The sequence below is a fragment of the Stegastes partitus genome, unplaced genomic scaffold (assembly GCF_000690725.1).
Source record: "Stegastes partitus isolate 25-593 unplaced genomic scaffold, Stegastes_partitus-1.0.2 Scaffold2307, whole genome shotgun sequence".
Taxonomy (NCBI): Eukaryota; Metazoa; Chordata; class Actinopteri; family Pomacentridae; genus Stegastes; species Stegastes partitus.
The window spans coordinates 20,356-32,966 of record NW_007580038.1 but is presented as its reverse complement, the minus strand read 5'-3'; the positions used below and the strand labels follow the sequence as shown (position 1 = coordinate 32,966).

Below are 12,611 nucleotides of genomic sequence, written 5' to 3'. Positions count from 1 at the left end.
ATTCTCAAACATGTTCCTCTTAATCTACTATCAAAACCCAACCTAAGTATATGACACAACAACTGATTCAGAGGGAGTAAAGTCATGTGAAACAGTAAACTGTATTTCCTCTCACACTATGGCCCCTAAGCCCTAAAACCATAAAAACTCAACTGCAAACTGCAGCATTACTCCCTCAGTCAAAGTAACAATGGCCATTATCAAAGAGCACAGAATTTATATGTTACTGTTAAACTGTAGATTATTATCCTTGTGTGGTTTCTGTATTACTATGAGAATTAGAGACCCATGTGTGGAATATACAGGGGGACAACATGAGAGTTGGTAGAAAATAAAGTTGTAACATGATTATAGAATAGCCAGTGATTTTAAAAAGCAGTTTTATTTGTAGTATAGGATTTGTGAATTTTAGCTATGAGGATGAAAATAAACAGACATGTCTGGCATGCAGTGTCTGTGTATGTTCTGTGTGTGTGTGTGTGTGTGTGTGTGTGTGTGTTGCTGAGATTGGGTCAACCCACACAGCGACATCCTAATCCCAGCGTGTGTTGTCATCTCTGTGTTTCCTGCCCAGACTGTGAATCATAGCAGCAGGTGGACTTTAATCTCACACTCCTAACAGGCTGTAATTGTAGCCACCAGACACCGTTTGTTCAAGGTGTAGTCTGTGTTTTCAGATGCACTGTGACCGTGTTTGTCACCTGCATGACAAAGGCACACTGTACCGATCGGCTGTGAAGTCACACGGCGTGCAAAGATTTCATATTCGATATTTATACTCGGGCCACTGTTTTATTAATAGGTCGACTCCTCGTTTGGCGCTATATACGATGAAATGAAAGGTATGAAAGCCATGCATCTTCTTTATATATGTCTCATAAAACATTGATTTAGTCCAAGGAAATGGGGCTTAACATTTTCTTGTGTGTGTTTTTCCAGGCTGGGATGTGTGTGCCTCAAAGTAACTTTAGCCTGCGAGTGCACAGGTGATACCATGCTGAATATAGCGCCCTTATGGCCAGCTGGCCTTGCTATTTAAAACAGAGTGGGGATAGGGGGAGGGGGGCTGCGGCCACGGACGGCGTTTACCATCAGCATTCTGCAGGAGCCACAGACCATCCAGTGGTTGGTCCTGGACTGAAAACGAATGAGAAAATTTGTAGACATGATTAGGATGCATTACATTTTATCCGCCGGTTGAACTAGTCCAATAGGATTCCTTTCCTAAAATGTAATCCGTTTATGAGTGAGCTGCCTTTTCTCAAGGGCAAACTGTTTGAAAAACATTTCAGAATTTTAGAAGTGATTGGGTATCAATCAATCACCCTAAAAGTCAGCCAGTGATTCATCCAGTATCAGATTTACCCAAGCATCTTTCACAAAGGTCAATTATGCTGGATGAGGTCATCGCTGAAAACTCTTCCTGCCATTTCCTTTTGTCCAGTAAAAACTGCTCATAGGCTGCCTGAGTCAGCATTTTTGAATTTGTGTAGCCGGAGAAAGTGTTTCAGAAACTTGGTAGTGTTGCTTTGATTTTGATCTGTAAGCCGTGTTTGTGTGTATGTGAGGAGCTTTGCATGTGGCAGCCCCCCTGAGCTTGTAACTGTGAATGAATGGCAACAGCTGAGCAGGAGAACTTTATCGGCAACACTCGCTGCTTGTGTGTGTGTGTGTGTGTGTGTGTGTGTTTGAGAGTGTGTGTGTGTGTGTGAGAGAGAGTGTGTGTGTGTGTGTGAGAGAGAGAGAGATTCAGGAGGAGCTGCAACCAGAGCAGTCTCACTGGGGACTCTCTCTCTCTGCCGAGCTCACTGCTGTCCTCTCTTCCTCAGCCGCTGGCCTCTTTTCAGTTTCCTCCCCTCGGCTCTCTTGTTCTTTTAGTCCACGACTCGCCCTGTGGATTTCTTATTCCCCGGCTCTCTGGGAAACTGCAGAACAGCGCTGTCGTGACTCGCCGGCTGCCACTGCAAGGGAAGGAGAGAGCAGAAGAGAAGGAGAGAGAAAGTGAGACAGACCAATCGATTACTCTGATACAAAGGAGAGGCTCTGGGAGAGGAGAGCAGTTGCAGTGTTTTTCCTCGCTCTTCTGGTTTTCAAGGAGATATTCTTCGACATTTACGGGAGTCTTCCGAAGCAGTTGATTCACATCCATCCTTTGGAAAGAGAGGACTCCTCATTGTCGGGACAGTTTTTGGCACATCAAGGACACTTCTTCCATTCCTTCTTCTTCACCATTTAGGACTTTGGAGGAAGACCTCTTTCGAACAAGAAGTTCAATGTTTACGAAGTAATTAATCTCCATTCTAAATGATAATGCTGGACACTAACCATTGCCTGTCCATTGAACCCTCCCCCCCGGGCTCTCCTCCAATGGCAGACGACATGGAGAAGGCAGCACTGAAGATGGATCATGACAGACTTGTCTATCACAGCCTGAAAGAAGGTGGGCTATCTGGAGTCACACATAGACAGCAGAGACACAAGATATCCGATTTGTTTTGTGTTTATGCGCTTGAGTCAACATCTTTTCATCAGTACTTTATGGTTTCATTTAAATAGTTAATAGGGCTTTTCTAAAGACAAGCAGGTTTTTTTTTTATTGGCTTGAGTAAAATGGAAAGAAGTCGAAGTGGTTACGTGTTCTTTCAGATAAACCTTTTCAATAGAACTCTGCGATAAACTGAGGAAGGAAACGTGGGCAGCAGCAGGTATAAATGACTCAGCTGTTCAAGCTGACCAGCAAAGTTTTCTTATAATCAGTCAAATTAACATTTAGTTTTATGCTTAGCGTTCTCTCCCAACTATATAGTGCACATCTTGAAGTCAAAAAACTCGTTGAGTGATTTTTATCCATAACAAAATGTTTGCAAAAGTAGTTTCTTTTTGTATATATATTTGAAAGCTGAATTCTTGGCATCTTCATTTACTTTCTCACAGTCGTCTTTAATGTTTTTCTGAGTAATTTGCTACATTCCTTCGTGCATTACCACCAGTTATAGATAAGTGGAACAGAGTGAAAACTGCTGGTAGTTGTACCTCATTATCCATGTACACATGTGTGCGTCACAAGAAGGAAAAACAGGGATCCACTAATAAAAACATTGCTCCACAGCACTACTAGTGGACACAATCTCCACAAGATATCTTTTCCTCATAGAGCTACTCACAAATATTTAATACTAATAAGATTACATCTTTAGCCAGATTGGAACATTTTGTTTTCATCCTTATCTCTTTATAGCCATGTCTGTCTTGAGTATTTTGGTGTGACACTTAGTGCCACCGAACATTTTTTGGATTTAGATGTGATTTGCTCAGAGCTTACAAAAACATTGTGTTCCAAAAAAATCACAGCAGCCAACAGTGACATAATATCAAAAAACTGGGGATCCAGCCTAATTTGGTAAGGTTGCTCCAACAGTAAAGTAAGCTTCAGTTTGTTTATAACCAACTTTACAAGCACGAGCCAGAGTCGCAGATGACTGGCTACAGATGAAACAAAACATTCCTGTGAGGTTAGAATGACTGAAGATGGAGCAGGTCCAGAGAAGCGCAAGAGGAAATAAATTTATTTTAAAAAGGAGAAGGAGTTTCTTCTGTACCACAACAACAGCTGACATGTTGCGCTGTCATTGCACATATCTTAAACCACAGCTGTCAGTGAAAGATTATTACTCCGGGTATGTGTTTTGCTAACTGCGAACCTTCGCTAAATTCTTCAAAGGTGATCACGTGTGTGGAGAGTGTGAGCAACGAAGAGCTGCATAAAATCATCGGCTTGAACTTTAAGATGATTAGTATTCACTACACCTCTTCTCGTTGTCATCTGGCTTCTCGGCACAGTGCGGCAGTGCACAGGCAGTGGGAGTGATTCCAAGGTGTGAATGGCCTTAACCTTGCATTGTTCCTGCCCTCCAACTTCTTTCCATTCTCACTCATGTGTGAAACATTTGCTGTGGTCAGGCGCCGCGTTCATCTCTGTGTTGCAAACCGTGCTGCTGTGCAAATGGTGATGAGAACATCTCTCCCAGTAGAACATTTCCAACGCCGATGCCAGGTGTAACGGCGATTCAAAGCACTGTGAGACTTGTGTTAGAGTGACAGTGCGATCATGTATGTTTCCGTCTTTGTGTGCCCACTTCCTCACCCACCCAGGGTATGGAGCTTTAGCCCTCATGCGTGTTGCTATGGTTGGTGTTTGCAGGCTTAGTTGTGCCAAGCCTGGGGTCTTTGGGGACAGTGACGAACTCAGACATGATTAATCAGATCTACTGACACTTGAGCGCAGCAGGATTAGCCCAGTTGGCCACCGACATCCAGGCTCTACCTCACCAGCCTCCTCCTTCTCCCCCCGGTGCTTTTCTAACATTACACTTTAATCCTTGGATCCTCCTTTGCTTGCTTAATTCACTTTTTTCAAAGGTTTTCTGTTGAAATTGGCAGTAAGTCTTACTGTTTGTAGCCACTGCAGTGGCTGTGTTCAGATACTGAGCTTGTGTGAAATTATCTATGTGAGAAACAGAAGCTTTGTAAGTAACAGTTGATTTGATCATTGGTCATTAGCTTTATTTATCAAGTTAAAAATTTAAATGTCTGTTGGAAGATGAGATTATTCAACAGGTAAAGTGCATTTAAGAAGTCAACCCACATCACCTTCAAATTTTTTAGATAAGAAGTTAAGTGATGAAATAAGGATGTAATTTTAAAAGTAAAGGTGTGTAAGCAGCCAGTGTTTTCCTATCATCCTCCTATCTTCCTCTTATTTTCTGTGACTTTCACTGTGACTCTCTGGCTTGCCAGTTGACACAGTCGTGAAAAGAGGCCATGCTGTAACCGAGAGATCTATATCTGGGTTCGATTGACTGAGCAAAGCGTCCTTGAGAAAGCCACCCGACTGTTGATCTATCTGTTTCATCTAAAATCTGTAAAGTTGCCATATCTGCTGTCTTCCTTTCCCTCTCGTTCCTTTGCTCTAACTTTTTATGACTGCAGAGGAAGGCTTTGGCTGTGGCCTAGTATCCCAATAAAATTGCCCTGCCTTTTCATCCTTTTCTTAAATTAACCAAAATGGCCTTCAAACCTGATTTAAGTCCCAGAGTGTGTCCTGGTCTCCAAAAGACAAAGGCATATTCCTCATATGCTCTTATGCTAATCCACTAACTGTTAACAAATCATCAGCATAACTTCTGATTATTGTTTCTCATGAAACCATGACACTTGTATCGTATTGCCTTTTGGTTATCTGTCCTTAGTCGTGTTGTGTCTATAAGCTAACTGTGTGCTTGTCTGACTACGAGTGTTTTTTTGTTGTCAGGTCTCTTTTGGAAAAGACAGCTCAATGTCAGTGAGACGATCTGATTAAAAAAACACAATATGTATATAAACCATTTAAGCAATCAGATTACTGCTGAAAAATAACCATGTCCACATTACTGAGATGCATGTAAACACACTATCAGTACAGAAGTTATCGTGAGCACTTCAGACACTCACGGTACTTTATGGTCATGATTCTAGTACAAACAATTCACAGCCTCCACATTTGTTTTGGCTCAGGTTTTTATTTCTAAGCCTGTTATTATGCCATTTGTTTTTAATTGAAGATAAGTTGTTATTGCTGCACTGCTATATGATTTGCTCTCCCCACCTGAATGTGCAATTTCAGCACTACTGCAGCTTTTCACGCTTACTATCACCCGAATGTAGGAGGTGTCATTGTGAGACTTCTTCAAACCAATGAAGAAGTGGGTTTATTGATAGCTGACACTTTATCATTATAGTCACCCATTACACGCCAGTACTGCTGTTGGACTAAATAACCAGTGCTTGGATGTGCAGTGCACTCACTGTCAGATATAAGGACTAAAGAGAAGGGTGAGAAGGAGAGTGCAGGAGAAAATAAATAAGTTAAATGGAGCATCTTGGTTGTGTGACAGAAGATGAGTAGGGGGCATGGAGATGTGAGGCTAGGATAGAGGCAAAGTGTAAGATTCTCTTTCCCAGAATAAACCTTTTCCCTGGAAGTGCCAAGTGCTGTGGCATCCTATCCCGCATGGCATGGTCAGTGTGTGTGTTGGTGTGCATGCTCTTGTATTTTGTGTGTGTGTGTGTGTGAGAGAGAGTCCGTGCAGCACGTGAGTGTTTCCCTGTGTGTTTGGCACTGAGGGAAAATTATTCCCCTAGCTGCAGCACGAGTGGAACTTACACATGAACTTGCCTGGCTGTGTTTAGGTCTCTGTGTTTACGCTGTTGAATGTGAACTGACATGTTATTGCTTCCAGAGAGGAGTCTCCAGCGTTAGACTAATACCTCACGATGTAGAGCATACACACTTGTAACAATAACAGAGGGGAACTGGGATCGCCTGCGACGATTCAGAGCTAAACAATGACATTTAGTAGCACTGGCTGCGACATTAATTCATTGGACTTGCAGGGTTGCTGTCCAGGCCCGGATTGTTTGTCATAACAGAAGGCCAACACAGCAGCAGTTAATCGGTTAGCTAGCACCAATGATGTCACTTTGTTAGTGGGAAGGAACAGGTGCTGCTTGTCCTCAAAGTAGCAGACATAACCCTGGCCAGAAATGCTTGGGAGTCTTTCGTGGTGTGTTCCACCTCACACACACTCATACACACACCTTTTACAGAAACAGCTGGTGCATATAAAACAAGACCCTCATCTGAGTGGAGCTGACATGATTGTTTACGGACTAATTCCTTGTTTAATTTTGTTAAATCCTATTAAGTAAAAACCAAGATGAATACTAACAATATCACATCCTCAGCTACCAAGAAGCACAGTGGAAGTATAGTTCAGTATCAGTTACTTAACAGCCTAAAAAAAAACTTCAGTGTCTGCAGGGACGACCTCGAAGTCTTTGTACATTTCAGTCACATCACTTCCCTAAATTCTCATTGTGTTGAAATGAAACTGATTCTGCAGCCAGTGGTGCAATACACTGCGCTTGCATGATCTTGCAGCTGTCCATTTTTTTTTATATTGTTACCCTGTTAAGATGGTGCTTTTAATTAATTACTACATAATAGGTAATTTAACATTCACTTGCTGTCTTAAAGCTAATAAGCTTTCAGGATTGACTTGTAAGATTCGTTTGACTTTTAAGCTACCAAGATGAGAATGAGTGGGCAGCACAGTGTTCAAAAAGGTCAAAAATGGTGCAGCTCCTTTTGTCCAGCGCCGTGTTCCTTCAAACTCTCTCTCCCGGCCTCTGCGTTATGTAACAAGCACTTCCTGTTTTCAAATGACGCCGCAATCAGGCCATATGCACTATTTTTTTCTCCATGTGCTCTCAAATTGAAGCTGGTCTCTTTCAGTCTAAGCTGTCATCATTTTTTTTTTCCCCTCGCATCTTTTCGGCTGCATTTGCTGTACCTTTCTCACTGACTCTGATGAATGATTACTGTTTTTTCAGACACACACACACACACACTACTCATACACACACAAAAAAAGAAACCAGAAACAGGAAGTGTGTTGTAGTCTGAGCACACCCTCATTGTACCCGCCTTCTTGGTAACTTCAAAAAAAAGAACGAAAGACGGTGTAATGGGAGGATGAGCTGGGTGCCAAAGAGTGCAGGTCCTCTTCGTGTCAGTCCAAACATAACTGTGTTCCTTGGCTTGCTTATTTACCTGAATGTGGCAACTGGACTGCTGATCACGGGGCTTTAAGAGCTTCATCGCTGCAGTTTCTGATCCTCACCGGCCTTCACTCACTTTCTCTTCTTCTCTTTCTCCCCCTCACCTCCGCTGTCTCCATGCAGTCCTCCAGCTCAAGCTTCAACAGAGACGCACGCGAGAGGAGCTGGTCAGTCAAGGGATCATGCCACGTAAGTCTGCTTTAAACTTGTAAAGCTGAGGGGAGGTTTTTCTGGTTTAAATGTACTGTACTGCGTTTTCATTTTAACATGTATGTGGTACACTGTTACATCTACTGCCAGTGATGCAGATCTTACATATTACCGAAAACCCCAACCTGACTCAGTCTCACTTTGCCCATCAGTTTTATTTAGTGTGTGGAACATCTTAGTATTGTGACCCGTTATAGAAGCCCATGCAGACAATAAGGGCAATGTGTCTGTGCCTCTGAGCTGTAGTCAAAGTGTTAACTCTTCTCTGCTTCAGCATCAGTCAGCATAGACTGAGTCGTTATATAATACTAACGCTGAGCTATATATATGTATGGTTATTTGATTCTCATGCTAAATGTCCCCTATGCTCTTGCATAACTGAATATCTATAACTGCAACATGAGAAGTGTTGATAAATCATATCTTTCATTGTATCATAGTATATAGTATTGTGACTGTTTTCTGTCAGTTTTTTTGCTGGAAATGTCAGCCCATATCTGCATTATCACTATGAGTATATGCGTTCTGCATGTGTCATTTTTAGTTGAGTCTTTGCACCACTTTGTGTTATCAAATAGGACAGCTTCCTCTTCTACTCTATCCACTTCCTGATTCAGAGTTCCGCACATCACAAGAAGCAGAGATATACTGTTTTGTTTTTTGTTTTTTTGAACATTTTCCTCCGTTTAAGTGTAGACTGTAGCTATGGGCAACAAGTGCCAGACTTTGTTTTAAAAACACAAAGATAAACCATCTTTATTGACCAAGTGATCTCAGAGTAGAAAAATATCTCCACAGTGAGGCAGAATACCTGAGAAGGTGACTGATAGGCCTGTTCAAACAGAGAAACAGAGATGCACAGAAGACATCAGGTGCATCTCAAGAAGGTGAAACAAGTAGGCGTGAATGCATCTTTTTCCTGGGTAGCACAACCACTTGCAACATGCTATTTCAAAAGCAACATCCCAGTGGCAAGTTTTTTTTTTTTTTTTTTACCTTGCACTTGGCTGTGTTCCTTCACTGCTGTGGGCAAGTGAATTAGTTGGCAAATCAGTCTGCTAAAAATACCCCTAAGGTCATAAAACTGGTTCACTTTGCATATAAAGTATGTGTTCGGCATAAAAGAATGCAATGGAGTGGACACTCCCTTGTCGAAGTGCTGGGCTTGTTTTAGTGGGCAGCATGGAGTCACACATTCAACCATTTAGTAGTTACAGTAAATCTCTCTGTGTCCTCCTTCTGCAACAGGCCTCATGCCAGACCGCTGCTGTATTGGGATCAGCATGTTCTGGTCGAGTATTTCACTCTCAAACTCTTCCTCAGTGGAGATTCAAAGAGGAAGAAAAACATGGGTTTAAATGAGAGTCTTAAACGATTGCTCCCAAGGTGACGGCTCGGCCGACTGCAAGATTTTACTAAAAGCTTTTATTTTGACTGTTGCCTTGAGACACAGCAAAGCAGCGCAAAGGCTGTTTAGACGTCAAGGCAACTGTTGAACTATAGGACAGTAAAGATCAGGACTCCACTCTTCACTCAGTTCATCTTTGTTCCACTGTCAGGGAAATTGTGTCATGAGTGTCATTTGTATCGGTTGTCTCAGTTTGTATTAATGAACACGTTTAAACAAATCTCAAGTGAAAACAATTAGTACGATTTATTGAAGCTTTTGTTTTACAATTGGAAACAATTTATACAGACTCCATAACTCTAGGTCTGCAATCATTGCTGTCATCATCATTAATGTTCAGATTATATATTTGTGTTTTGTGATATTAACCCATTGACCATTTAATTTATAAAACATCTGAAACATCTGGACCGTCAGTCCAAAACTTAAAGATATTCAGTCTAGTGTTAAGACAGTCAGCATCTTATCACATTTGAGGAGCTAACACTGTCTTTTCTTTCTTTTTTTTTTTTTCAATTGAAAAATGGCTCGAATAACTAATCAGTTTATTTCCTCTTATGTTCTTGGTAGTGTCAGAATGTGTTATCAACCATGTTGCCCAGCCGAGGAGACGGTTAGGCCTGAGAACTGACGCAGGGTCAGTTCCTGCTGTGGTATTAAATTCTCACACTGGTTTTGCCGCTGTAGGTGGTGTGAATGAGCAACTTTCCACCCTCCTGCCCTCCCTCAGTTAACATTGTCTAGACGTTTCTGAGCAAGGCACACTTCAATTGCTGTTGTTGCCACGTAACAGGGTCAGAATAGCAGAGTTTTAGCAAGGGTCAAAGTTGTAAATGGAGTTAGATTGTGTGCCCGATAATTATAACGCATCTGAAAATGCTGTGTAGGTGCCAAAGGTTTTCAGTTCCTCTTTGCATATAACTTTCAGGGTTTTTTATTTTTTTTCTTTGCTCTATGTTTAGTTTATTTCAGACTGTCAGAAGAAACAGCTTGCAAGAAGCACTGTTGATTTGCTAGATCATTCTGAGAAACCTGGACACTTTGCTGCTTGCTCTGCTTCCCTATTGTCTCTCTGTGTGTGTTTTGAAACAGGAAAGATATTGTTTAAATTAATTGCACACGTCATAAAGGCAAAATTTAGGACACACAGTTAGATACGCTCCGGCTTCCTCCCACAGTCCAAAAACATGTTGAGGTTAATTGGTGATTCTAAATTGTCTGTAAGTGTGCTTGGTTGTCTGTCTCTAAGTGTGGCCCTGTGATAGACTGGTGACCTGTCCAGGGTGTCCCCTGCCTTCGCCCTAAGTCGGCTGGGATAGACTCCAGCCCCCCGCGACCCTAGTGAGGATTTAGCGGTGTATAGACAATGGATGGATGGAGTTAGATACGCGCTGCTCTTGTGCAAAAATACACTGAAAATGTCAATGGCTACAATATGAGATGGACTGCAGTAACAGACCAAGTAATAACAGCGAGACTCTTAGAATTGTCCTCAAATGTATTCATACCCTTCCATTAAAGAAAAGGCAAAATTCAAAATAGTCACTCAAATAACTAGAAACTGAAAAAAGTAATAATAAATAAAAATTTGCTAAATTATGATTTAGTGAAATAAGACATTGCTTCTGAATTCTGGTTGGAAAAAATATATATATAAATATATATATATATAAGAAACTGTCCCAGACTAATTAGAGCACTTTGCTGATGAGCAGTGGGCCAAAATCAAAATACTTGTCAACAGGTGCAGAAGTCTGATTGAGAGTTACAGAAAACACTTGATAGCAGTGATTGGCTCAAAGGGTTGTTCAACAAAATATTAGTTTGCAGGTCCTATCGTGCTTGTTTGCTCTTTTTTTTTTTTAGTTTGTTTGTTTTTTGCTTTTCAAATATTTCTATTGAACCACAATTCAAAAGCAACGTCATGATTTTCATTAAACTTTTTATTTACAATTTCTTTTGTCAATTTTAACTTGTTTCAGTGACAGCTGTTTTTTTCCTTCTTTAATGGGAGGGTATGAATACATTTGCGGACGACTGTAGGTAACTAAAGGTTGCATCTAAACATTGCTGTGAAAGTGAAAGTCATGTGTTGAGAGACAAGCTGCTGACTATACCTCACCGTTTAGCTTGTGCTTTCTGAGAAACAAAACAAAAAAAGCTGTAGCTAATGTGCATGTCTAGTTTGGAGGTGACAACAGTAACTTCATTTTTTCATGGTTCCTCAAGTCAAAACCAACATTTCTCTTTTTTAAGTGTTACCAGAAACTGTCGGCTCATTGCTGTCCAAGATTTCAAAAAAAAAAAAAAAAAAACAGAAGAAGAAAAGGCACAGACCATGATAGGTAAACATAAAACAAAACAGATTTGGTGTCACTCTACCTTCTTTCTTAAGTTTCAGTGATCAAGGTCACTGTCTGCTTATTCCCCAAAAAAGGCCAATATGAATGTAAACTGATACCAGCCCAGCCCTCCCTCATCAATACGTAAGAAATACTTTGTTGAAATTTCAAATCATTTATCCGAGTTGTTTCAGTAGTTTATCATAACAGGATCAGTTTGAGCTGTTTTGTTGTGATCTTGACCGTTGGCGATGTCACAACTGGTATGCAGGTCTTTTTTGAATGTCAGGGGCTGTGACATGAGGAATGCTTCCGACCCCCACCCAGTCGTCTGTGGCACACATACAGTTGACGCCCTGCTGTAGCCAGAATGTCCACACTCACACACCCTTGGCAGGGATTTCGCCAGCTCTTGACCAATCAGATGTTTACTTTCTTACATCATTGTAACTGCCACTGTCCTCCCAATATCCTTCCCCAAATATAGTAGGGACATCGTTGTCAGTTTAGCTTTTCAAAACACTCGTCTTTACACTTGTAATGAAGGAGTCTCTAATGTTAAATGTCTAATTCAAAACCGTTTGATTCTTAATCTTCAGTTGCTTTAGGCCCAACACTGCGGTGGCAGCGAGAAGTAATAATGCGTTTTGTAATCTCTGCTTGTGCGATGGCCTTTCCCACGCTGATAAATTATACAAATTGAATTGTAAGATAAAATTCAGTGTGATTTTTCAAATTAGACAGAAGTGATATATTTTTTTGTCTTCATTTATTCTCCACAGTAACACGCTCTTTTTCTCCTGAGACAAGTCCAGCCAGGTACAGGCTCTAGGCTGCAACTGACTTGCTAGAATTGTATAAATACATATTCCCACTCTTTCTCTCTCTCTCACACACACACCACAGAAACACTCACACCCTCACTCATAGACTAGGTACATTACAGACGGTCATGGCTGAGTGCAGTGATGAATGCCGACTCTTTTTGTGTG

At 41.2% G+C, this 12,611-nt stretch overlaps 1 protein-coding gene across 1 annotated transcript in view; it reads left to right on the top strand.

The window, feature by feature from the left end:
• Positions 1–12,611, top strand: part of mrtfab (myocardin related transcription factor Ab) — a 46,617-nt gene that overhangs the window by 19,680 nt on the left and 14,326 nt on the right. Inside the window, exon 4 of the mRNA XM_008304736.1 lies at positions 7,783–7,848. Within this exon, the coding sequence (XP_008302958.1) occupies positions 7,783–7,848 (66 nt within the window). The remainder of the gene's footprint in view (positions 1–7,782; positions 7,849–12,611) is intronic.